Source organism: Hordeum vulgare, unplaced genomic scaffold (genome assembly GCF_904849725.1).
Source record: "Hordeum vulgare subsp. vulgare unplaced genomic scaffold, MorexV3_pseudomolecules_assembly, whole genome shotgun sequence".
Lineage (NCBI taxonomy): Eukaryota > Viridiplantae > Streptophyta > Magnoliopsida > Poales > Poaceae > Hordeum > Hordeum vulgare.
Genome location: NW_025422505.1, coordinates 1 through 25529, shown reverse-complemented (window position 1 = coordinate 25529; position 25529 = coordinate 1). Strand labels below are relative to the sequence as shown.

The following is a 25529-nucleotide window of genomic DNA, read 5'->3' as shown; positions in this document are numbered from 1 at the left end:
CGGCGATGCCCCTCCCCTTTGCTTTCGGGGGGCATTCCGATTTCCCTAGTATCATCATTATTTGCCACGCGAATCCAGATTGAGATTGAGGCAATTAAGTTAATTAAATTTTCGAATCACTGACTCAGGCCCATTGTCGAATCCTACTCAGCAATTGTCGAATCCTACTCAGCCGAAAAGGGGGTACTTATGTATGGCGGAACGGGCCAATCTGGTCTTTCATAATAAAGAGATAGACGGAACTGGTATGAAACGACTTATTAGCAGATTAATAGATCATTTTGGAATGGGATATACATCCATATACTGGATCAACTAAAGACTCTGGGCTTCTATCAAGCCACTACTACATCGATTTCGTTAGGAATCGAGGATCTTTTAACAATACCCTCTAAGGGATGTTAGTCCAAGACGCGGAACAACAGAGTTTTCTTTTGGAGAAACACTATTATTATGGGGCTGTACACGCGGTAGAAAAAATTACGCCAATCTGTTGAGATATGGTATGCGACAAGTGAATATTTGAAACAAGAAATGAATTCAAATTTTCGGATAACGGATCCTTCTAATCCAGTCTATCTAATGTCTTTTTCAGGAGCCAGAGGAAATGCATCTCAAGTACACCAATTAGTAGGTATGAGAGGATTAATGTCGGACCCTCAAGGACAAATGATTGATTTACCTATTCAAAGCAATTTACGCGAGGGACTTTCTTTGACAGAATATATAATTTCTGCTATGGAGCCCGCAAAAGGGGTTGTAGATACTGCTGTACGAACAGCAGATGCTGGATATCTTACACGTAGACTTGTTGAAGTAGTTCAACATATTATTGTGCGTAGAAGAGATTGTGGTACTATCCGAGGTATTTCTGTAAGTCCTCAAAATGGGATGACGGAAAAACTTTTTGTCCAAACACTAATTGGTCGTGTATTAGCAGACGATATATTATATCGGTTCACGATGCATTGCCGCGCGAAATCAAGATATTGGAATTGGATTAGTCAATCGATTCATAACTGCCTTTCGAGCACAACCATTTCGAGCACAACCAATATATATTAGAACCCCCTTTACTTGCCGAAGCACTTCTTGGATCTGTCAATTATGCTATGGCCGGAGTCCTACTCATAGTGATCTGGTGGAATTGGGAGAAGCCGTAGGTATTATTGCGGGTCAATCAATGGGGAGCCAGGGACTCAACTAACATTAAGAACTTTTCATACTGGCGGAGTATTCACAGGGGGTACTGCCGACCTTGTACGATCCCCTTCGAATGGAAAAATCCAATTCAATGAGAATTTGGTTCACCCCACACGTACCCGTCATGGACAGCCTGCTTTTCTATGTTATATAGACTTGCATGTAACTATTCAGAGTCAAGATATTCTATATAGTGTGAATATTCCCTCAAAAAGCTTGATTCTAGTGCAAAATGATCAATATGTAAAATCTGAACAAGTAATTGCGGAGATCGTGCCGGAACGTCCACTTTACATTTTAAAGAAGGGTACAAAAGCATATTTATTCTGAATCAGACGGCGAAATGCACTGGAGTACTGATGTTTACCATGCGCCCGAATATCAATATGGTAATCTTCGTCGATTACCAAAAACAAGCCATTTATGGATATTATCCGTAAGTATGTGCAGATCCAGTATAGCGTCTTTTTCACTCCACAAGGATCAAGATCAAATGAATACTTATGGTAAAAAAGATAGGGAAATTCTTGATTATTCAACGTCGGATCGAATCATGTCCAATGGCCATTGGAATTTGATCTATCCTTCTATTTTTCAAGATAATTCAGATTTGTTGGCGAAAAGCGAAGAAATAGGTTCGTCATTCCATTACAATATCATCAAGAACAAGAGAAAGAACTAATATCCTGTTTTGGGATTTCGATTGAAATCCCCTTTATGGGTGTTTTACGTAGAAATACTATTTTTGCTTATTTTGACGATCCCCGATACAGAAAAGATAAAAAGGGTTCAGGAATTGTTAAATTTAGATATAGGACCCTAGAAGAAGAATATAGGACTCGAGCGGAAGACTCAGAAGAGGAATATGAGACCCTAGAACACGAATACAGGACCCGAGAGGACGAATATGAAACCCTAGAAGAATCTAAATATGGAATCCTAGAAGACGAATACGAATATGAAACCCTAGAAAACGAATATGGGAGCCCAGAAAACAAATATGGGAACCCAGAGAACGAATATAGACTTTAGAGAAAGACTCAGAAGAGGAATATGGGAACCCAGAGAGCAAATATAGGACCCAAGAGGACGAATATGGAACTTTAGAAGAAGACTCAGAAGACGAATATGGCAGCCCCGGGGAAAGCGGCGAGGAAAAATATGGTACTTTAGAGGAAGACTCAGAAGAAGACTCAGAGGACGAATACGAGAGCCCAGAGGAAGATTCCATCTTAAAAAAAGAGGGTTTGATTGAGCATCGAGGAACAAAAGAATTTAGTCTAAAATACCAAAAAGAAGTAGATCGGTTTTTTTTTCATTCTTCAAGAACTTCATATCTTGCCGAGATCTTCATCCCTAAAGATACTTGACAATAGTATTATTGGAGTGGATACACAACTCACAAAAAATACAAGAAGTGGACTAGGCGGACTGGTCCGAGTGAAGAGAAAAAAAAGCCATACGGAACTCAAAATATTTTCCGGAGATATTCATTTTCCTGAAGAGGCAGATAAGATATTAGGTGGGTGTTTGATACCGCCAGAAAGACAAAAAAAAGATTCTAAGGAATCAAAAAAAAAGAAAAATTGGGTCTATGTTCAACGGAAAAAAATTCTCAAGAGCAAGGAAAAGTATTTTGTTTCCGTTCGCCCCTACAGTGGCATATGAAATGGACGAAGGAAGAAATTTAGCAACACTTTTCCCGCAGGATCTCTTGCAAGAAGAAAATAATCTCCAAATTCGACTTGTCAATTTTATTTATCATGAAAATAGCAAGTTAACTCAAAGAATTTATCACACAAATAGTCAATTTGTTAGAACTTGCTTAGTAGTGAATTGGGAACAAGAAGAAAAAGAAAAGGCTGGTGCTTCCCTTGTTGAGGTAAGAGCAAATGATCTTATTCGCGATTTCCTAAGAATTGAGTTAGTCAAGTCCACTATTTCGTATACACGAAAAAGGTATGATAGGACAAGTGGAGGACCGACTCCCCATAATAGGTTAGATCGCGCCAATAGCAATTCTTTTTATTCCAAGGCGAAGATTGAATCACTTAGCCAACATCAAGAAGCTATTGGCACTTTGTTGAATCGAAATAAAGAATACCAATCTTTGATGATTTTGTCGGCATCCAACTGTTCTCGAATTGGTTTATTCAAGAATTCAAAACATCCCAATGCGATAAAAGAATGGAATCCTAGAATTCCTATTCTAGAAATTTTTGGGCCCTTAGGGGCTATTGTAGCTAGTATATCGCATTTTTCTTCATCTTACTATTTACTAACGCATAATAAAATCCTGCTAAAAAAATATTTGTTCGTTGACAATTGAAACAAACCTTCCAAGTACTTCAAGAACTTAAATACTCTTTAATAGATGAAAATAAAAGGATTTCCAATTTCGATAGTAACATAATGTTGGATCCATTCCTTTTGAATTGTCACTTTGTCCATCATGATTCTTGGGAAGAGACATTGGCAATAATTCACCTTGGACAATTTATTTGTGAAAATGTATGTCTATTTAAATCGCACATAAAAAAATCTGGTCAAATTTTCAGTGTAAATATGGATTCCTTTGTTATAAGAGCAGCTAAACCTTATTTGGCCACTACAGGAGCAACTGTTAATGGTCATTATGGAGAAATCCTTTACAAGGGAGATAGGTTAGTTACGTTTATATATGAAAAATCGAGATCTAGTGACATAACGCAAGGTCTTCCAAAAGTGGAACAAATCTTTGAAGCGCGTTCAATTGATTCATTATCCCCCAATCTCGAAAGGAGAATTGAGGATTGGAATGAGCGTATACCAAGAATTCTTGGGGTCCCTTGGGGATTCTTGATTGGAGCTGAGCTAACCATAGCCCAAAGTCGTATTTCTTTGGTTAATAAAATCCAAAAGGTTTATCGATCCCAAGGGGTACAGATCCATAATAGACATATAGAGATTATTATACGCCAAGTAACATCAAAAGTGCGGGTTTCCGAAGATGGAATGTCTAATGTTTTTTCGCCTGGGGAATTAATCGGACTATTGCGAGCGGAACGAGCAGGGCGAGCTTTGGATGAATCGATCTATTATCGGGCAATCTTATTGGGAATAACAAGGGCTTCCCTGAATACCCAAAGTTTCATATCTGAAGCAAGTTTTCAAGAAACTGCTCGAGTTTTAGCAAAAGCTGCCCTACGAGGTCGCATTGATTGGTTGAAAGGCTTGAAAGAAAACGTAGTTCTGGGGGGGATTATACCTGTTGGTACCGGATTCCAAAAATTTGTGCATCGTTCCCCACAAGACAAGAACCTTTATTTCGAAATAAAAAAAAAAATCTATTCGCGTCGGAAATGAGAGATTTTTTGTTTCTCCATACAGAATTAGTTTCTTCAGATTCTGACGTAACAAACAATTTTTATGAGACATAAAAACCCCCATTTAACATTTAACCCTAAGGATACATAAAACATATTTTTTACTTTACTAGACTTTTGAACTTAGAACACTAACAGGTTAAATTTAGATTTTTAAGATTTTTATTTTAATAAGTAAAACAAGTCAGTTAATTCATTAAATTAAGGTTTTGTTTATACCATGTATCAATGTATCAATGGCCAACTCTTAGTACAAGGTTCTCTCAGAACAATTATTATTTTATTTATTTCAAGCTATTTCGGATCTTTCTTAATCTTCAAAAAGAAATAAATTCCGTAATGGAATGTTAGGATGAAAAAAAAAGGAAGTGTGGAAAAAATGACAAGAAGATATTGGAACATTAATTTGAAAGAGATGATAGAAGCAGGAGTTCATTTTGGTCATGGTATTAAGAAATGGAATCCTAAAATGGCCCCTTACATTTCGGCAAAGCGTAAAGGTACTCATATTATAAATCTCGCTAGAACGGCCCGTTTTTTATCAGAAGCTTGTGATTTAGTTTTTGATGCAGCAAGTCAGGGAAAAAGTTTCTTAATTGTTGGTACCAAAAAAAGAGCAACAGATTTAGTAGCATCAGCTGCAATAAGGGCTCGTTGTCATTATGTTAATAAAAAGTGGTTCAGTGGTATGTTAACGAATTGGTCGATTACGAAAACTAGACTTTCTCAATTTAGAGACTTAAGAGCGGAAGAAAAAATGGGAAAATTCCACCATCTCCCAAAAAGAGATGTGGCAATCTTGAAGAGAAAATTATCTACCTTACAAAGGTATCTCGGCGGGATCAAATATATGACGAGATTGCCAGACATTGTGATCGTCCTTGATCAGCAAAAAGAGTATATAGCTCTTCGGGAATGTGCCATTTTGGGAATTCCTACTATTTCTTTAGTCGATACAAATTGTGACCCGGATCTCGCGAATATATCGATTCCAGCCAACGATGACACTATGACTTCAATTCGATTGATTCTTAACAAATTAGTATTTTCAATTTGTGAGGGCCGTTCTCTCTATATAAGAAATCGTTGATTAAGAATATATAGTGAATTCTTGGACAACTGCGTAGATTTATGGAATGACTTACTATATCTTTTTTTGCATAGAATTTGTTTTGCATAGAAAAAAGAAGGGGAATATTGATATATATTAGAGGGTATTGATATATATTATGATCTGATGTGCTTTCTTGGTATCCTAAATATCAAATTAATAGTTCAAGTTGCTGAGTTGAGAAAGAGATGGTTGAATCAAAAGAATTCCTTTTTTGAAGTTCAATTTTTATCAGAGGACAATATGAATATTATACCTTGTTCCATTAAAACACTCAAGGGGTTATACGATATATCGGGTGTAGAAGTAGGCCAACACTTCTATTGGCAAATAGGAGGTTTTCAAATTCATGCCCAGGTACTCATCACTTCTTGGGTCGTAATTACTATCTTGCTAGGTTCAGTTGTCATAGCTGTTCGGAATCCACAAACCATCCCGACCGACGGGCAGAATTTTTTTGAATATGTCCTTGAGTTTATTCGAGACTTGAGCAAAACTCAGATTGGAGAAGAATATGGTCCCTGGGTTCCCTTTATTGGAACTATGTTCCTTTTTATTTTTGTTTCAAATTGGTCGGGTGCTCTTTTACCTTGGAAAATTATAGAGTTACCCCATGGGGAATTAGCAGCGCCCACGAATGATATAAATACTACTGTTGCTTTAGCTTTACTCACGTCAGCGGCATATTTTTATGCTGGTCTTAGCAAAAAAGGATTGAGCTATTTCGAGAAATATATTAAACCAACCCCAATCCTTTTACCAATTAACATCCTAGAAGATTTCACAAAACCATTATCGCTTAGCTTTCGACTTTTCGGGAATATATTGGCGGATGAATTAGTCGTTGTTGTTCTTGTTTCTTTAGTCCCCTTAGTAATCCCTATACCGGTCATGTTTCTTGGATTATTTACAAGCGGTATTCAAGCTCTTATTTTTGCAACATTAGCCGCAGCCTATATAGGTGAATCCATGGAGGGTCATCATTGAATTGACTAGTTTTGGAATATAGTATTTTTTTTTTCAGCTTAGCTCAATTCATGCATGGTTCCAGATAATCTGCTTGGTTGCAATAGTTAGAAATGCGTATGAATATATAGCCTAGAGTTGTAGGAGAGAGAATAGAATAGACTATATTATGGAATTTTCAAAGTATATATGCATTAAGGAGGGTGGAGTCAGGCTAGATCTATACTATAATAAATATCCTTAATATCTATAAGTGGAGTCCTCTTTTATGCGGGTTTCCACTTTAAGCAATGATTTTAGAATCCGATTCAATAGAAAATGAGAAAATATGCAAACAAAATAGAAGAAACAAATGTATATAGGATATTGATATTATATTATATATTCCTAGGTTAGATTCATTATCTAATCCGATATATGGATATAGAATTCCCTTCTATGTAGTTCGGACAATTCACATTTCAATTTGATTTCAATTTGTACTTTTTAGTTACTTTACTTCTCCCCAATAGAGCTTAGAAGTAAGAATTTTTTGGTTGATTGTATCCTTAACCATTTCTTTTTTTTTGACACGAGGAACTACTCACCATGAATCCACTAATTGCTGCTGCTTCTGTTATTGCTGCTGGATTGGCCGTAGGGCTTGCTTCTATTGGACCTGGAGTTGGTCAAGGTACTGCTGCAGGACAAGCTGTAGAAGGTATTGCGAGACAGCCAGAAGCAGAAGGTAAAATACGAGGTACTTTATTGCTTAGTCTAGCTTTTATGGAAGCTTTAACAATTTATGGACTAGTTGTGGCACTAGCGCTTTTATTTGCGAACCCTTTTGTTTAATCCTAAAAAAAAAAGTTCTTTCGATTTCGATTAGATTCTTTTTTCTTTTTTTAGTAAATTGGTATTTGCTTCCGCAATTCCAATTATATCAATACTTTATTTAATTTACTCCTATTTATTACTCCTGGAATTATCTATTTATCGGGACAGATAATACCGCATTCTAGGAAGGGCTGAGTTGAGTATGATTAATTTAGAAGATATGCTCGCCTTCTTATTTCCCGTCCTTAGTTTAGGAAAGTGGAAAGTTTTTTCCTTTTATTTTAGGAATTTTGGGAACGGAACATTTCAACAAAGGAAGCCTTTCACCGGTCAAACAAGACCTAAGACTTAATCTAAAAGAAATTACTAGATTGAATCTATTTGCATTAAAAAAACCGATCAAAAAAGGGCGAGCGAAGTAAGTGATCGAAAAACTTTGTTCTTTGTTCGTCCTATCTATAAGAGGAGAGCATATGAAAAATGTAACCCATTCTTTCGTTTTTTTAGCTCACTGGCCATCCGCTGGCAGTTTCGGGCTTAATACCGATATTTTAGCAACAAATCTAATAAATCTAACTGTAGTGGTTGGTGTTTTGATTTTTTTTGGAAAGGGAGTGTGTGCGAGTTGTCTATTTCAAGAATAGATTGGATCTATCCGGCTGCACTTTAGAATATTTTTTAGTATTTTTCGGATAAATAAGAAAAGGGTGCACGATCTCGACGAATTACTTCTGAATAAATTCAGAAATCATATGGAAGAACCATAGCATTTCGCGACTCATTGGTAAATCAATTTTGATTCTCTATAAACCAAGAATGTGAGACCATTAACACGGTTAAAGCTAAACTGCTTGAAGTCCAGGCAAAAAGAGGTACTCTTTCTACAACTATATTAGTATTAGTACCGAATTTAAACGGGAAATAGCTAATGTAAAATTTATCTGATATAGAACACTCATATCGATAAAATGGTTTGAACTATTTACTAGAAAAAAAAAGAAGGGGCACCCTGCCCTTTTTTAACCAATGCCGAATCGACGACCTATGTATAAAAAAGAGAAATTTTTTGGATTTGAAGAAAAAAAAAAAAGAATTCTATTAATTTTCATTTTCCATTTATTTAGTTAGTTTTTCTTAATGAAATTGAAATTATTAACTAAAGGGCAAATATAAATAAAGAAACAACTTTGCTGACCATGATATATTTTTATCTAGGCGGAAGAGTCCTCTTAATATTTATCTAGTCTTATATAGGTTTCGGTATATTGAAATATAAACATAAAAAATAAGATAGAGGATAGGCTCATTACTTATACTTAAAAAAAGATATGGAAATTGCTATAGCAAAAAAAGAAAAAAAGGAGCGTGAGAGCCAAATGAATCGAAAGATTCATGTTTGGTTCGGGAAGAGATCATAAAAGTTGTAAACTTACAAAATAATCTACTTTCATTAAAAGATTTATTAGATAATCGAAAACAGAGGATCTTGAGTACTATTCGAAATTCAGAAGAATTGCGTAGAGGGACCATTGAGCAACTCGAAAAAGCTCGGATTCGATTACAGAAAGTCGAACTAGAAGCGGATGAGTATCGAATGAATGGATACTCTGAGATAGAACGAGAAAAAGCAAATTTGATTAATGCTACTTCTATTAGTTTGGAACAATTAGAAAAGTCTAAAAACGAAACCCTTTATTTTGAAAAACAAAGGGCAATGAATCAGGTCCGACAGCGGGTTTTCCAACAGGCCGTACAAGGAGCTCTAGGAACTCTGAATAGTTGTTTGAATACCGAGTTACATTTCCGTACGATTCGTGCTAATATTGGCATTCTCGGGTCCCTGGAATGGAAGAGATAATTAAATTAATTAGGCCTTGAACTTCTACTTTCGTTTAGAATTTAGGCATTATTTTTCCCCTTGCTTTCGAAAAAAGAGTCAAGAAACACTAATGGCAACCCTTCGAGTCGACGAAATTCATAAAATTCTCCGCGAACGTATTGAACAATATAATAGGAAAGTAGGGATTGAGAATATAGGTCGCGTAGTTCAAGTGGGGGATGGGATTGCTCGTATTATAGGTCTTGGTGAAATAATGTCGGGTGAATTAGTCCAATTTGCAGAAGGTACTAGGGGTATTGCTCTGAATTTGGAATCCAAAAATGTTGGGATTGTATTAATGGGCGATGGGTTGATGATACAAGAGGGCAGTTTTGTAAAAGCAACAGGAAGAATTGCTCAGATACCCGTGAGTGAGGCTTACTTGGGTCGTGTTGTAAATGCTCTGGCTAAACCTATTGATGGGAAAGGCGAAATTATAGCTTCCGAATCTCGCTTAATTGAATCTCCTGCTCCAAGTATAATTTCCAGGCGTTCCGTATACGAACCTCTTCAAACAGGGCTTATTGCTATCGATTCGATGATTCCTATAGGGCGCGGTCAGCGAGAGTTAATTATTGGGGACAGACAGACTGGCAAAACAGCAGTAGCTACAGATACAATTCTCAATCAAAAGGGCAAGGTGTAATATGTGTTTATGTAGCTATCGGTCAAAGAGCATCCTCCGTAGCTCAAGTAGTAACTACTTTCCATGAGGAGGGGGCCATGGAATACACTATTGTAGTAGCTGAAATGGCGGATTCACCTGCTACATTACAATACCTCGCTCCTTATACGGGAGCAGCCCTGGCTGAGTATTTTATGTACCGCGAACGGCATACTTTAATAATTTATGATGATCTCTCCAAACAGGCACAAGCTTATCGCCAAATGTCCCTTCTATTAAGAAGACCTCCCGGCCGTGAGGCTTATCCAGGGGATGTTTTTTATTTGCATTCACGCCTTTTAGAAAGAGCCGCTAAATTAAATTCTCTTTTAGGCGAAGGAAGTATGACCGCTTTACCAATAGTTGAGACTCAATCTGGAGACGTTTCCGCCTATATTCCTACTAATGTAATCTCCATTACAGATGGACAAATATTCTTATCGGCGGATCTATTCAATGCCGGAATTCGACCCGCTATTAATGTGGGTATTTCTGTTTCCAGAGTAGGATCCGCGGCTCAAATTAAAGCCATGAAACAAGTAGCTGGCAAATCAAAATTGGAACTAGCTCAATTCGCAGAGTTACAAGCCTTTGCACAATTCGCCTCTGCTCTCGATAAAACAAGTCAGAATCAATTGGCAAGGGGTCGACGATTAAGGGAATTGCTTAAACAATCCCAGGCAAATCCTCTCCCAGTGGAAGAGCAGATAGCTACTATTTATACCGGAACAAGAGGATATCTTGATTCGTTAGAAATCGAACAGGTAAATAAATTTCTGGATGAGTTACGTAAACACCTAAAAGATACTAAACCTCAATTCCAAGAAATTATATCTTCTAGCAAGACATTCACCGAGCAAGCGGAAATCCTTTTGAAGGAAGCTATTCAGGAACAGCTGGAACGGTTTTCCCTTCAGTAACAAATAAATTTGGCATATCTACTCTTGTTATTTTGCATGTCTACTCTTGTTATTTGAATCATGCAAAAAAGTTTTCTTTGTTTTTAGTTTAGTATAGTTATTTAAAGAATAGATAGAAATAAGATTGCGTCCAATAGGATTTGAACCTATACCAAAGGTTTAGAAGACCTCTGTCCTATCCATTAGACAATGGACGCTTTTCTTTCGTATTTTATTCTTTCTTTTATTCTTTCTTTTATTTGTTGTCTTCTTCCGAGAAAAAACTGTTAGACCAAAACTCTTTTAGGAAATCAAAAAATCCAGATACAAATGGATGATGTATATATCATGCATATATCATTAAAGAAGGAGTATGGGGCCGGTAGTGGGAATCGAACCCGCAACCCCAAGGTTATGAGACTTATGAGCTACCAAACTGCTCTATACTCTTAAACTAAAGAGGGGTAACTAGTGGATAAAAGAGGGTTCGATACGTCCCTCTACCATATCTATACAAATAGAATAGTCCATTTATACAGAATGGTAAAGAGGGCTCCTCTATGATTATCAATTCCAGAAATCCATACAAATACGAAAGGGTATTTTATCCTTACCAACTGGATCTTGTTGCACCCGGTAATAAACATTCATAAACCATTTCTCGAAGTACGTGTCCGGATAGCCCAAAATGTCGATAGTTAGCTCTAGGTCTTCCGGTCAAAAAACAACGTCGATGAAGGCGTGTAGGTGCACTATTACGCGGTAGGGATTGCAATTTTTCTCGCATTTTCGTTTTTTCACTCAAACTCAAGGGAGAAACTTTGCTTCTTATCTTTTTTTTTAAAGATTGACGAATCAAATGATATTTCTGTTCTAATTTCTGCCGCTTCTTCTCCCTCTGAATCAAACTCTTTTTTGCCATAATGTGCCGTTGCTATTATTATCAAGTATACGGTTCTAATCCTAGATGGAAAAATAAATAGAAAAAGAAATTTAAGAAGGCGGATCCTCCCTCTCTATCAAGAGTAATGAACTAGGTGCTGATACAGTACAAAAAAACAAACTAAATTAACCAAACTTGCCTGATGTTGAGGCAATCAAGAAAGCTGCATAAGTGAATATATAACCCACGGAAAAGTGAGCTAATCCAACCAATCTTGCTTGCACAATGGAAAGAGCCACAGGCTTATCTCTCCAGCGAATTAAATTAGCTAAAGGTGTGCGTTCATGAGCCCATGCTAAAGTCTCAATTAATTCCTGCCAATACCCCCGCCAAGAAATTAAGAACATAAATCCAGTAGCCCAAACAAGATGTCCAAATAAGAACATCCAAGCCCATACCGATAAACTATTCATCCCAAAAGGATTATATCCATTGATAAGTTGTGAAGAGTTTAACCATAGGTAATCTCTTAACCATCCCATCAAATAAGTGGAGGATTCATTAAATTGTGAAACGTTGCCCTGCCATAATGTGATATGTTTCCAATGCCAATAAAAAGTAACCCACCCAATGGTATTTAACATCCAGAAAACTGCCAAATAAAATGCGTCCCAAGCAGAAATATCACAAGTACCGCCGCGCCCTGGGCCGTCACAAGGAAAACTATACCCAAAATCCTTTTTATCCGGCATTAATTTGGAACCGCGTGCGTCTAAAGCGCCCTTTACTAAAATCAATGTAGTTGTATGCAAACCTAGAGCAATAGCATGATGAACCAAGAAATCCCCAGGTCCTATTGTTAAGAAAAGCGAATTACTATTCTCATTAACAGCATTCAACCATCCGGGCAACCATAGGCTTCGACCCGCATTGAAAGCGGGGCCATTCGTTGAAGATAAGAGTATATCGAACCCATATGTCGTCTTGCCATGAGCAGATTGTATCCATTGGGCAAATATAGGTTCGATCAAGATTTGCTTTTCTGGAGTACCAAAAGCAAGCATGACGTCGTTATGAACATAAAGGCCCAAGGTATGGAATCCTAGAAAGAGGCTAGCCCAACTTAAATGAGATATGATAGCTTCTTTATGGTCTAACATTCTTGCCAATACATTATCCTCATTCTGTTCCGGATTGTAATCCCTAATGAAAAAAATAGCTCCATGAGCAAAAGCCCCTGTCATGATGAACCCCGCAATATATTGGTGATGAGTATATAAAGCAGCTTGAGTAGTAAAGTCTTGTGCTATGAATGCATAAGGAGGTAAAGAGTACATATGTTGAGCTACTAAGGAAGTAATAACCCCTAAAGAAGCTAGAGCAAGACCTAACTGAAAATGAATCGAATTGTTGATTGTGTCATAAAGGCCCTTATGCCCACGCCCTAATCGACCCCCCGGAGGAGTATGCGCTTCTAAAAGATCTTTAATACTGTGCCCAATTCCGAAGTTAGTTCGATACATGTGACCGGCAATGAGAAAAATAAATGCAATAGCTAAATGATGGTGAGCCATATCAGTCAGCCACAAACTTTGTGTTTGTGGATGGAATCCCCCAAGAAGAGTTAGAATGGCAGTTCCCGCTCCTTGAGCGGTACCAAATAAATGATTACTCGAATCAGGGTTTTGGGCATAAAGATTCCACTGACCCGTCAAAAGGGGTCCCAACCCCTGGGGATAGGGTAATACATCTAAGAAATTATTCCATCGAACGTACTCCCCCCTGGATGCGGGAATAGCAACATGAACTAAATGTCCTGTCCAAGCCAAAGAACTTACCCCGAAAAGTCCTGACAAATGATGATTGAGACGAGATTCCGCGTTTTTGAACCACGAAAGGCTTGGTTTCCATTTGGGTTGTAGATGTAACCAACTCGCTATTAAGGACAGCGTAGAAAGAAATAATAGAAAAAGAGCTCCAGTATAAAGATCTTCATTGGTGCGTAATCCTATTGTATACCACCACTGATAAACCCCAGAATAAGCAATATTCACTGGACCAGCAGCACCTCCTCGAGTAAAGGCTTCCACAGCGGGTTGACCAAAATGAGGATCCCAAATCGCATGAGCAATAGGTCTTACGTGTAAAGGATCCTGTATCCATGATTCAAAATTTCCTTGCCAAGCTACATGAAACAGATTTCCGGACGTCCATAGAAAGATTATTGCTAATTGCCCAAAGTGAGAAGCAAAAATGTTCTGATAAAGACGTTCTTCAGTAATATCATCATGACTTTCGAAATCATGTGCGGTAGCAATACCAAACCAAATACGACGAGTAGTGGGGTCCTGAGCTAAGCCTTGGCTAAACCTGGGAAATCTTAATTCCATAATGCCTTTCAAATCCTCCTAGCCACTATCCTACTGCAATAATTCTCGCTAAGAAGAATGCCCATGTCGTGGCAATTCCACCCAGAAGGTAATGGGTTACTCCTACAGCACGTCCTTGTATAATGCTCAAGGCTCTAGGCTGAGTAGCAGGAGCAACTTTTAATTTGTTATGAGCCCAAACGATAGATTCAATGAGTTCTTGCCAATAACCACGGCCGCTGAATAAAAACATTAAACTGAAGGCCCAGACAAAATGAGCACCTAAGAAAAAAAGACCATATGCAGATAATGAAGAACCATAAGACTGAATGACTTGCGATGCCTGTGCCCACAAGAAATCTCGAAGCCACCCATTAATCGTAATGGAACTCTGTGCAAAGTTTCCCCCTGTAATATGAGTTACCACCCCTTGATCACTTATGGTACCCCAAACATCCGACTGCATTTTCCAACTGAAATGGAAAATGACTACCGAAATTGCATTGTACATCCAGAATAAACCTAAGAAAACATGATCCCAAGCAGATACTTGACATGTTCCCCCTCGGCCAGGCCCATCGCAAGGAAAGCGAAAACCTAGATTTGCTTTATCGGGTATCAAACGGGAACTCCGAGCAAATAAAACACCTTTCAAAAGTATTAATACAGTCACATGTATGGTAAATGCATGAATGTGATGGACTAAAAAATCTGCGGTTCCTAATGGAATCGGTAACAAAGCCACTTTGCCACCTACTGCTACTAACTCGCCGCCTCCCCACGTTAAGCTAGTACTTGTTGTTGCACCAGGAGCTGTTACGCCAGGCGCAGTAGCATGGATATTTTGTACCCATTGAGCAAAGATAGGTTGTAATTGTATGGCGGTATCCGAAAACATATCTTGTGGACGGCCTAAAGCACTCATGGTATCATTATGAATGTACAAGCCAAAACTGTGAAAACCTAGAAATATACATACCCAGTTAAGGTGGGATATGATTGCATCGCGGTGTCTAAGGACGCGATCTAATAGATCGTTGTATCGAGTAGTTGGATCATAGTCTCTTACCATAAAAATTGCTGCATGTGCAGCAGCACCGACTATTAGAAATCCGCCAATCCACATGTGGTGTGTGAACAAGGAAAGTTGTGTACCATAGTCAGTAGCTAGGTATGGATAGGGAGGCATAGAATACATATGATGAGCTACAACAATGGTTGTAGAGCCTAGCATAGCTAGGTTAAGAGATAATTGAGCATGCCATGACGTTGTTAAGATTTCATAAAGACCCTTATGGCCTTGTCCTGTAAATGGGCCCTTGTGAGCCTCCAAAATATCTTTAAGTCCATGGCCAATACCCCAGTTGGTCCTATACATATGACCTGCGATTAGGAAAAGAATAGCAATAGCTAAATGATGGTGTGCAATATCGGTCAGCCAGAGACCACCGGTTACTGGATCTAGTCCTCCACGAAAAGTCAGAAATTCTGCGTATTTGGACCAATTTAAAGTGAAAAAAGGGGTTGCTCCTTCGGCAAAACTAGGATAAAGTTGAGCCAAAAGGTCCCGATTCAAGATAAATTCATGAGGAAGTGGTATCTCTTTAGGATCCACCCCAGCGTCAAGAAATTGGTTAATTGGTAAAGATACATGAATTTGGTGTCCCGCCCAAGAAAGAGACCCAAGTCCTAATAATCCCGCTAAGTGGTGATTCAACATGGATTCTACATCTTGGAACCAGGCCAATTTGGGAGCGGCTTTGTGATAATGGAACCAACCAGCAAAAAGCATTAACGCTGCAAAAACCAATGCACCAATTGCAGTACAATAGAGTTGTAATTCACTAGTTATTCCAGATGCTCGCCAAAGCTGAAAAAAACCAGAGGTTATTTGGATTCCTCGGAAACCCCCACCTACATCACCATTCAATATTTCTTGCCCTACTATAGGCCAAACTACCTGAGCACTGGGTCCAATGTGAGTAGGATCACTTAGCCATGCTTCATAATTGGAAAAACGGGCACCATGAAAGTACATGCCACTCAACCAAAGAAAGATAATGGAAAGTTGCCCGAAATGAGCACTAAAAACTTTTCTAGAAATCTCCTCCAAATCACCAGTATGACTATCGAAATCGTGAGCATCAGCATGTAGGTTCCAGATCCAAGTGGTAGTATCAGGGCCCTTAGCTAGTGTTCTTGAGAAATGGCCGGGTCTCGCCCATTCCTCAAAAGATGTTTTTACAGGATCCCTATCCACAACAATTTTTACTTCTGGTTCCGGCGAACGAATAATCATTAACTCCTCCTCTTTCCGGACAAGACATACAAAGAGACCCGCCAACTGTCTTTTTTTTTAGTGAATCTTTGAAAGATAGATTTTGAAAGATAGATTTTGAAAGATAGATATTGTGATTAGTTCTTTTCTTTACTATACTACCACCCTTCTTTTTTTTTAGTTATTCACTGGAGCAATTATATATTAAAGTCAATCCGAGGCAAGTGTTCGGATCTATTATGACATAAAGGTTAGGTGCCTAACGGACATTGTTTATCTTGAAAAAACAAATATTTCTCGGCGTAAGAAAAAATCTTTTTTATTTTAAATTTAAGAAACTAGTGTATTTTTTTTTAGGGCATAAGCTCCTATCTATATCTACTTTCCTTGAGCATAATATAGGGTTTTTTATTTTTTATTTGATTCTAAATTCCAAGATAACTCATTAGAATTATTAATAAGATGGTTCTAATATATTAGCAATATTTAGATTGGCCCCCTTTTTTTTATTCACTTTATTACTTCTATTCTAGACCCTATCCCTATGGTTTATTCTTATGAAATATCTTATAAAATAGAAGGTATAAGAAATGGATATAATGAAATTCTTGATTCGATCTTACGACCTAATTTATTTGATTAATGGATCAACAACCAAACCATCCATTTTAGGAAAAAAAAGGAGCATGGTCTTATTCAAATTCAAAGCGCTTCGTAATCTTCAACCAGTTTTGTGCTTCAATATAATTTCCCGGAGTAAGCGCTATAGCTTGTTTCCAATATTCAGCAGCTTGATCAAACCAAGCTTCCGCAATTTCCGAATCACCCTCTAGAATGGCCTGTTCTCCTCGGTCGGAATAGGCAGTTCCTTCCCTTAGAACCGTACTTGAGAGTTTCCTACCTCATACGGCTCAGAAATTGCTATCTTAATTTCCCCTATCTTAACTGAATTCGATTTATCAAAAATCGATCCAATTTGTTCTTGTGTTAAGCAGAAGAAATTAATTACCTAAGTTTCAAACCCTAATTTTTCTCAATAATTAGTTTGATCTTTTTTCCCACCTTCAGAAGAATGAAGCATAGATAGATATAGAGCCTTCGTTCAAATTTTCTGAAAGGTAACTATCCCGGTTTCATATATGAAATCTCTATAGAATCCTTGAAAAAGACTTTTTTCCATAAGAAAGAAAAAAGAACTTACTATCTTTGGGATCTGATACTACACCGCTGCTTAATCCCTTAGTGGATCGGCTCTATTACATAAGCGGATTCCTAAATTTTGCCCCATATCATGGGATAAGTAAGCAGTTTTTTTTAGTTGTATCGACCCAGTCGCTCACTAATTGATCTTTACGGTGCTTTCTCTATCAATTTGAGAAACTTTATCCATAGAGTAGTAGTATAGGCCATACTTTCTTCGTTTTTTGATTCTCGTGAAGTGTCCTTCCTTCCTACAGCTGATAGGGAAAAATCGTTGTTTTTACGATCCCTATGTAGAAAGCCCTTTTTTCCAGTATTTACTAGAAAATTTGATCCTCTCTTTTTTTGTCTTTCTATAGTGGAGATAGTCGCACGTAATGACAGATCACGGCCATATTATTAAAAGCTTGCGGTAAGAAGGGGTTTCGTTCTAGTGCCCGGAAATAATATTCCAAAGCCTTTGTATGCTCTCCATTGCTTGTGTGTATAAGGCCTATGTTATAGAGTATATAACTTCGATCATAGGGATCGATTTCTAGTCGCGTAGCTTCATAATAATTTTGCAAAGCTTCCGCATAATTTCCTTCGGATTGAGCCAACATCCGTTACGGTCGTTCATTCTATTCAAAAAATCTCCGTTCCAAAACCGTACATGAGGTTTTCATCTCATACGGCTCCTCCCTTCTGTACATAATAGTACTAAGCGAAATAATCTTAATCTATAGAATCAAAATAGAATTAGTCCCGTCTCATTATGAACCGAAAGGGGCTGGTATTTTTCCAAGAAATCTCTAGCCAACCTTCCCACAAGAGGTTTTTCTTAACACCAATGAATTCTATTAATGCTAGAGGAAAACGATAGCTCCAATAATTTCTTTGTTCTCAACGCCTCCTATTTAGAGGAATTAGCTACTTCAACGATCTTTGATGGTTATAGGGGTATCCAAAGTACAAACCTGATGGTTGTTTGTTATCCCAACCATTCTTCCCAGCCCTGATACCGATCAGGAAAGGGGTAATTTCTACCAAAGTTTTTCTCTTGTTGATTCCTATTTCTAGGTGTAGTGCTTTTCTCCCCTATGCTGCCTACGGATACTAATAGAGTGGCCTGTAATCCATACCATACCATATCCTGTAGGTGTAACCTTTCGCTCAATACTCAAATCTACAATTGAAGTATCTGAAGCCGCATCAATCGAGGATACACGACGGAAGGAATTGTTAGTTCGCCTCACCTTCCCGAAGCGTGGGTTTGCTTGCTTTACAAATTTGGTTCTCTCTATGCCAACCCCTTTTCTTTTTCCTAAGACTGAGGTATAGGTAGGTCTAAAAAAAAGCAAAAAAAAAAAGAGTCAAATCGCACCATCTCTATAATAAGTAAATGCCTTTTTTCTCCTGAGGTTGTCGGAATTATTCGCAATAAAATATTGGCTATAATTGAGAAGGTCTTATCAATGAAATTTCCATTTACACGGGATCTAGGCATAATTCCCAAGCCATTCTATATAGAATTGTTTTCATTCCTTCACAAAATAACATAAAAACAAACACATTCGATTCTTATAATTATAAATAGATTGATCCATATGCTCTAAATCCATATGTTTTAAATGGATAAGAGAGATATGGATTTTCCGCTCAGCTCAAATTGTATCCTTTTCCTTCTGCTTGGACACGAAGAGATATGCAATATTTGACTAAGACTGGATTTCATTCCACTTTCCTATTTCTGAACAACAACTTATGTCATCAACTATTTCGTGTTTTCAAAGTTATTAATTGTCTCATACTCTATTTTTGATTTCAATGGTGTAGCGTATCTTATGCAAACGGAATTCTAAGGTTTCTTTATTTTATTATGCAATAAGAAGAATTCTTGCATTCTCTTTTTCTTTAGTTGCGGGAAAACCTAAATTAAAACTTTTATTTTATAGCGAGCGCAATTTCTAGTAAAAAATCCTGTATCCTTCCACCTAGATCAAAAGGAATTTTTCCAATAGAACTAGGGAACCCCCGAGCGGTTGCGGTTGTACCTGTACTGCAGGAATAAGAAAACTCGCTATTCACTCAGTTTATTTTCCATAATAAGTTATGTAGGAAAGATGGCCGAGCGGTTCAAGGCGTAGCATTGGAACTGCTATGTAGACTTTTGTTTACCGAGGGTTCGAATCCCTCTCTTTCCGTTTTTCTTAATTCATCAACGTTAAGGATCACAATGTATCAAATCAAATAGCAATTTATTCCAGTAATAATATCTTATATTATCTTATTTTTATTTAATAGAAATTAAAAATTCTCTATAGCAAATTACTGTGGTATGTAAACATAGAGGAAAAAAGCAAAAAGGATCCTAATCCTAGGGTTAATCAATTTTAGCTAGTTGATGGGAAAATACGAATTAATGGTAATGGTCTTAGGGCTATTTAGTTCGGGGAAAGGGGAAGGGGAAGAAAATTCTATGAACCTTTCCTTTTTTCATTAAGTTCAAGTCTGACGAGAGTAATATTCTACAACTAACAACTCATTTATTTTGAGACCGACCCACTTCCTATCTAGGATTTTATTTACTAGTCCTTTATATTCCAATGTGTCAATCGTCAAATGGCTTGGCAATTTCCCCGGGTCCGATGAAGCAATATAATTTTGAACCAGACCTTTTGATCTTTGGTTATCTTTCGTAGTAATAATATCTCGGGGTTTGCAACGAAAACTTGGTATATTGACTATACGGCCATTAACTAAAATATGTCTATGGTTGACTAATTGGCGGGCCCCAGGAATGGTTGAAGCCATACCCAATCGAAAAAGGATATTATCCAAACGCATTTCAAGTAATTGTAGTAAAACCTGGCCTGTTGACCTTTTTGCTTTTCCAGCGATATGTACATATCTAAGTAATTGTCGTTCTGTCAGACCATAATGAAAACGCAATTTCTGTTTTTCTTGAAGACGAATACGATATTGCTCCTTTTTCCCAGAATTGAATTTTTTTTTAAGATTACTTCCGGATTTAGGTGTTTTTCTAGTGAGTCCTGGTAAAGCTCCCAAACGGCGTATTTTTTTTAAACGAGGTCCTCGATAACGGGACATGAAGACTCCTTTTTTTTATTGAAATTTCATTTTACACAATTAATTTCATTGTATTTACATTACAGAATACATCGAAATTAAAACTGAATTAAACTACAGGATAAACAGAGTAAAATCAACTAAAGTACCACAAAAAATGGAATTTCATCAAAATCTGTATTTTTTGTATTTTTTGTATATATATTATTTATTTTATTGTTTTGTATCTAGCAAAATAGTAAGGTAAAAAACATAAAAGATCCTGGATTCTCCATTTAATTCGGAAAAAAAGAGATTCTTGTTCGTAGAACATCGATAGAGAAAAAAAAAGCCGACTATCGGATTTGAACCGATGACCCTCGCATTACAAATGCGATGCTCTAACCTCTGAGCTAAGTGGGCTTACATAACGGAAATAGTGTAACAAATAGAAATAGGTATAGTATAGGAAATCCGTAAAATCTCAGATATTAGTTATTACTCTTAGCTATTAACTAGTTCTAAATTTGAAGTTCTACTTATAAAAAAATACTAAATAAAAAAATACTAAAACTTCTTAAAGATAAAGTTAGCTTGATATGCTTAACTATAGGATATTTAAAAAGAAAATTATAGACTTTATGGGTATTTTCATTCGATCATTATAGACTTTATTATTTGTTAATAATTTGAGGATTAATATTTCACTAAGGGGAACATAAAGTCAGAGTAAATAAAATTGATAATTCTGATTAGAAAAAAAGAATAAATATCCAGCGTTATAGTATAATTTCGAATACTATAAAAAAGTAAGACGGGAGGTGGGGGAGATAAAAAGTTTTGGATATATTGATTCGGATTGAATTGCAAATACATCAAGGATAGAATCAATGTAATTCAGAATTGCAATAAGCAAGCGGGGTCTCTCAAATAGAGTCGAACTGAACTGCTAGACTACGTTGAGTGATGAACTCAATGATTCAAAAAAAAAACTAAGAGATGGATGAAATTACACAAGGAATCCTGGTCTCAAAGAAGAGGGAAGTGGGGATATGGCGAAATCGGTAGACGCTACGGACTTGATTGTATTGAGCCTTGGTATGGAAACCTGCTAAGTGGTAACTTCCAAATTCAGAGAAACCCTGGAATTAAAAAAGGGCAATCCTGAGCCAAATCCGTGTTTTGAGAAGGGATTCTCGAACTAGAATACAAAGGAAAAGGATAGGTGCAGAGACTCAATGGAAGCTGTTCTAACGAATCGAGTTAATTACGTTGTGTTGTTAGTGGAATTCCTTCTAATTCTAAATTAGAGAAAGAGGGGTTTTATACTTTATACATTTAATAAACACGTATAGATACTGACATAGCAAACGATTAATCACAGAACTCATATTATAATATAGGTTCTTTATCTTTTTTAAAATTTCAAAATAAATTCGAAATGATTATGAAATAAAAAACTCATATCATAATTTTATTTTGAATTATTGTGAATCCACTCCATTCGAATATTGAATAATCAAATTCTTCAATTCAAATTCAAAGTTTTGAGAACTTTTAAAAAGAAAGTGGATTAATCGGACGAGGACAAAGAGAGAGTCCCATTCTACATGTCAATACTGACAACAATGAAATTTCTAGTAAAAGGAAAATCCGTCGACTTTTTAAGTTGTGAGGGTTCAAGTCCCTCTATCCCCAAATCCTCTTTTTTTTTCTTTTTATCAATGGGTTTAAGATTCATTAGCTTTCTCATTCTACTCTTTCACAAAGGAAAGGAATGCGAAGAGAACTCAATGGATCTTATCCTATTCATTGAATAGATTTCTTTTTTATTAGAGTATCGGCAAGAAATCTTGGTTATTCACTCTATTTTAAGTATTATTTAAGTAAACCATGCACAATGCATAGGGCTACCCCCCCCCTTTCAAATTTTGAATTTGAAATACTTTAATTGATTTTTTTAGTCCTTTTAATTGACATAGATACAAATACTCTACTAGGATGATGCACAAGAAAAGGTCAGGATAGCTCAGTTGGTAGAGCAGAGGACTGAAAATCCTCGTGTCACCAGTTCAAATCTGGTTCCTGGCAGAGAAAAAAAAAGATCCACCGAATAGGTATTGATCCAAATACCTCGAGATGGATTGTGATACATATTTATTAATAATATATAATATAGATAGAGTATGATTTATTCATCTAAGTGGATAAATCTATAATATAAATATAGAGGCACTTCTTTTTAGAGAAGTTTTAAAATATACCCTTTCTTTATGATAAGGAAGGGGGTGAGATTAGGTTCCCCTTTATTTTTTTGCGTTTCTTTATTTTGTATTCCACTATTCCGACGAATATTTTTTTAGTCTTGCTTATCTTTATCTTATCTTATTTTCCTAGTTGTGCTAAGTCATGTGCGCGATACAAAGTTCCTGGTAGAGAACTTCTTTGAGTCATCCTATTTTTCTGTTCATATGAAGGAAATTAATATGTGATTTTCAAATAGGGGAATCCAAATGAAACCCTTTTTTGGCTCAGTCTATCTGGAATGCTTTTGTATAATAGGAATTAATTATAAATAGGTATTCCGTTTCATCTAGGAAAAGAACCTAAAAATATTCCTTGACTTGAATAAATCTGGAGTTGTGTTGTATAAGTGAGCACGAATTTCTTATCATTCAATGAGCATCTTGTATTCATAAAAATTGGGGGTTATATAGTCCTTACGTAAGGGCCAGCCTATCCAACTTTCAGGCCATTAGGATACGTTTAAGGCGCGGATGATTATCATAAGAGATTCCCACCATATCATAAGATTCGCGTTCTTGAAAATCGGCACTTCTCCAAATCCAGAAGACAGACGGAATTCTAGGATTATCCTTTTGGGCAAAGACTTTTATGCAGACTTCTTCTGGATTATCTATACCGTATTGTATTCTTGTAAGATGATACACGCTAGCTAAAGATCCACCGGGTGCTACATCATAAGCACATTGGGAGCGTAAATAATTATAACCATATACATATAAAATGACAGCAATGGAATCCCAATCCCCTGCTTTTATTTGTAAAGTCTCTATTCCTCGGTGATCAAAGCCCAAAGATCTATGAACCACCTCATGTTTGACTAGCCAATTAGATAACCAACCCTGCTGCATTGTCTTCATCTCTCCTCTTTGTATAAATATTTCCCATTTCGGATGCAAGTTTGAAAGATTGCTCTGCTTTTTCTTTTTCTACACAAAAGAGCCCCCCCCTCCTAATTCACTAATTTGTAGGAAGGTACTGGACTTTGGATTTTAAAAAAGTTCAGAAGATATATCTAATGTCGATGGTGATTGATAGAGCAATTCTTGCTCATAAGTTCCTGTATGAGTACTGCGCCTAACATAAAGCTTGTGACTGTAGTAAAACATCTTTTTTTTATTTTGAGATAGAGTTCGATCCTCAACTATTTCTCGCGATATCTTCTTACGAAGTTTTGTTAGGGCATCTATAACTGCCTCCGGTTTAGGAGGGCAGCCGGCAAGTAGACATCCACAGGAATTAACTTATCAACTCCCGAACAGTACTATAGGAATCCGTACTGAACATTCCCCCTGTAATAGTACAGGCTCCCATAGCAATGACGTATTTTGGTTCAGGCATTTGCTCGTATAATCTCACTAAAGACGGAGCCATTTTCATTGTTACCGTACCGGCTGTTAAAATTAGGTCTGCTTGCCTAGGACTTGATCTTGGTACCAATCCATAACGATCAAATCGAATCGTGAACCTATTAATGAAGCAAATTCAATGAAACAACAACTGGTACCGTATAGAAGGGGCCATAAACTGGAGAGTCTTGACCAATTCGAAAGATCATTTAGTGTAGTTGAAATAACAGAATTGGAACTTGTTTGGTCAAGTAAGGGAAACTCAATCAAATTCATAACTGTCTCAATAGAATCTTTTCCTTCTTTTTTTTTGTCTAAATATTCAGTTAAGACCATTCCAAGGCTCCTTTTCGCCATGCATAAACTAAACCGACAACTAAGATAAGCACGAAAATCAAAGCTTCGATAAAAACGGATACACCCAATACGTCGAAACTCATTGCCCAAGGGTATAGAAAGACGGTTCCACATCAAAAACAACAAAAACGAGCGCAAACATATAATAGCGTATTCGGAATTGTACCCAAGCCCCTCCCATGGGTTCTATACCCGATTCATAACTAGAAAGCTTCTCTGGTCCTTCACTAACCGGGGCTAAAAGCCCTGAAATCGAAAATGCCAAAATAGGAATAAGGCTTGCTATTATTAGAAATGTCCAAAAAATATCATATTCGTGAAGCAGAAACATAATGTACTCCATTAATGTGGAATAGGCGGAACTTAAATTAGTCAATTCAATTCAGCATTGTCAATTTATCCAGAACTTCTCTCTTTTCCTCGGTGAAACAAGAATCTTTTTTGTTCAAACAAAAGCGCTTAGTTAGCCTTTGTTTCCTCTGTGCTGCATCTTCTTTAAAGATTCATCCAATGGAATCCCAACTCCCTTTCTTTTGGATTTCCATTCTATTTAGATATGGTGTATGTAGATCTAATTCTTATATAAAGAAAACTTTATCGTTTCACTTTGTCTCGCTTTCTCTAGAATCTCTATAAAAAAGAATAGCTCTATCCTTTATTTACTATTTAATAATAATAAGAGACTATTAAATAAAAATGAGAATACTACTAATTAGAATAATTAGAACCTAATTAAGATAGTAGGACTAATCTATGCAGTATAATGAGAAGTAATACTATAAAAATAAAAATAAAGAACTCTATTTCAGAACTATGAGACAGAATATTCTGTTTTCTT

The 25529-nt window shown here is 36.8% G+C and overlaps 3 protein-coding genes, 4 non-coding genes and 1 pseudogene across 7 annotated transcripts; 4 read left to right on the top strand and 4 right to left on the bottom strand.

Moving 5' to 3' along the window:
* The first annotated feature begins 5426 nt into the window (after positions 1–5426).
* On the top strand, positions 5427–6749 carry LOC123418305 (ATP synthase subunit a, chloroplastic). The gene has a single exon (XM_045106992.1). The coding sequence runs from the start codon at positions 5806–5808 to the stop codon at positions 6664–6666; it is 861 nt and encodes a 286-aa protein (XP_044962927.1). The 5' UTR covers positions 5427–5805; the 3' UTR covers positions 6667–6749.
* A 2562-nt stretch (positions 6750–9311) lies between these two features.
* On the top strand, positions 9312–11030 carry LOC123418304 (annotated as a pseudogene).
* A 19-nt stretch (positions 11031–11049) lies between these two features.
* TRNAR-UCU lies at positions 11050–11121 on the bottom strand. The gene has a single exon. It is a non-coding gene; the product is annotated as a tRNA-Arg (tRNA).
* A 5-nt stretch (positions 11122–11126) lies between these two features.
* On the bottom strand, positions 11127–14268 carry LOC123418303 (photosystem I P700 chlorophyll a apoprotein A2). Its single transcript, XM_045106991.1, has one exon. The coding sequence runs from the start codon at positions 14174–14176 to the stop codon at positions 11972–11974; it is 2205 nt and encodes a 734-aa protein (XP_044962926.1). The 5' UTR covers positions 14177–14268; the 3' UTR covers positions 11127–11971.
* Positions 14202–22575, bottom strand: LOC123418302 (photosystem I P700 chlorophyll a apoprotein A1). The gene has a single exon (XM_045106989.1). It carries the CDS (start codon positions 16452–16454, stop codon positions 14202–14204), a length of 2253 nt encoding a protein of 750 aa, XP_044962924.1. The 5' UTR covers positions 16455–22575.
* Positions 19730–19816, top strand: TRNAS-GGA. The gene has a single exon. It is a non-coding gene; the product is annotated as a tRNA-Ser (tRNA).
* Positions 21032–21104, bottom strand: TRNAT-UGU. Its single transcript has one exon. It is a non-coding gene; the product is annotated as a tRNA-Thr (tRNA).
* Positions 22576–22699: 124 nt separating the features above from the next.
* Positions 22700–22772, top strand: TRNAF-GAA. Its single transcript has one exon. It is a non-coding gene; the product is annotated as a tRNA-Phe (tRNA).
* The last annotated feature ends 2757 nt before the right edge of the window (positions 22773–25529 follow it).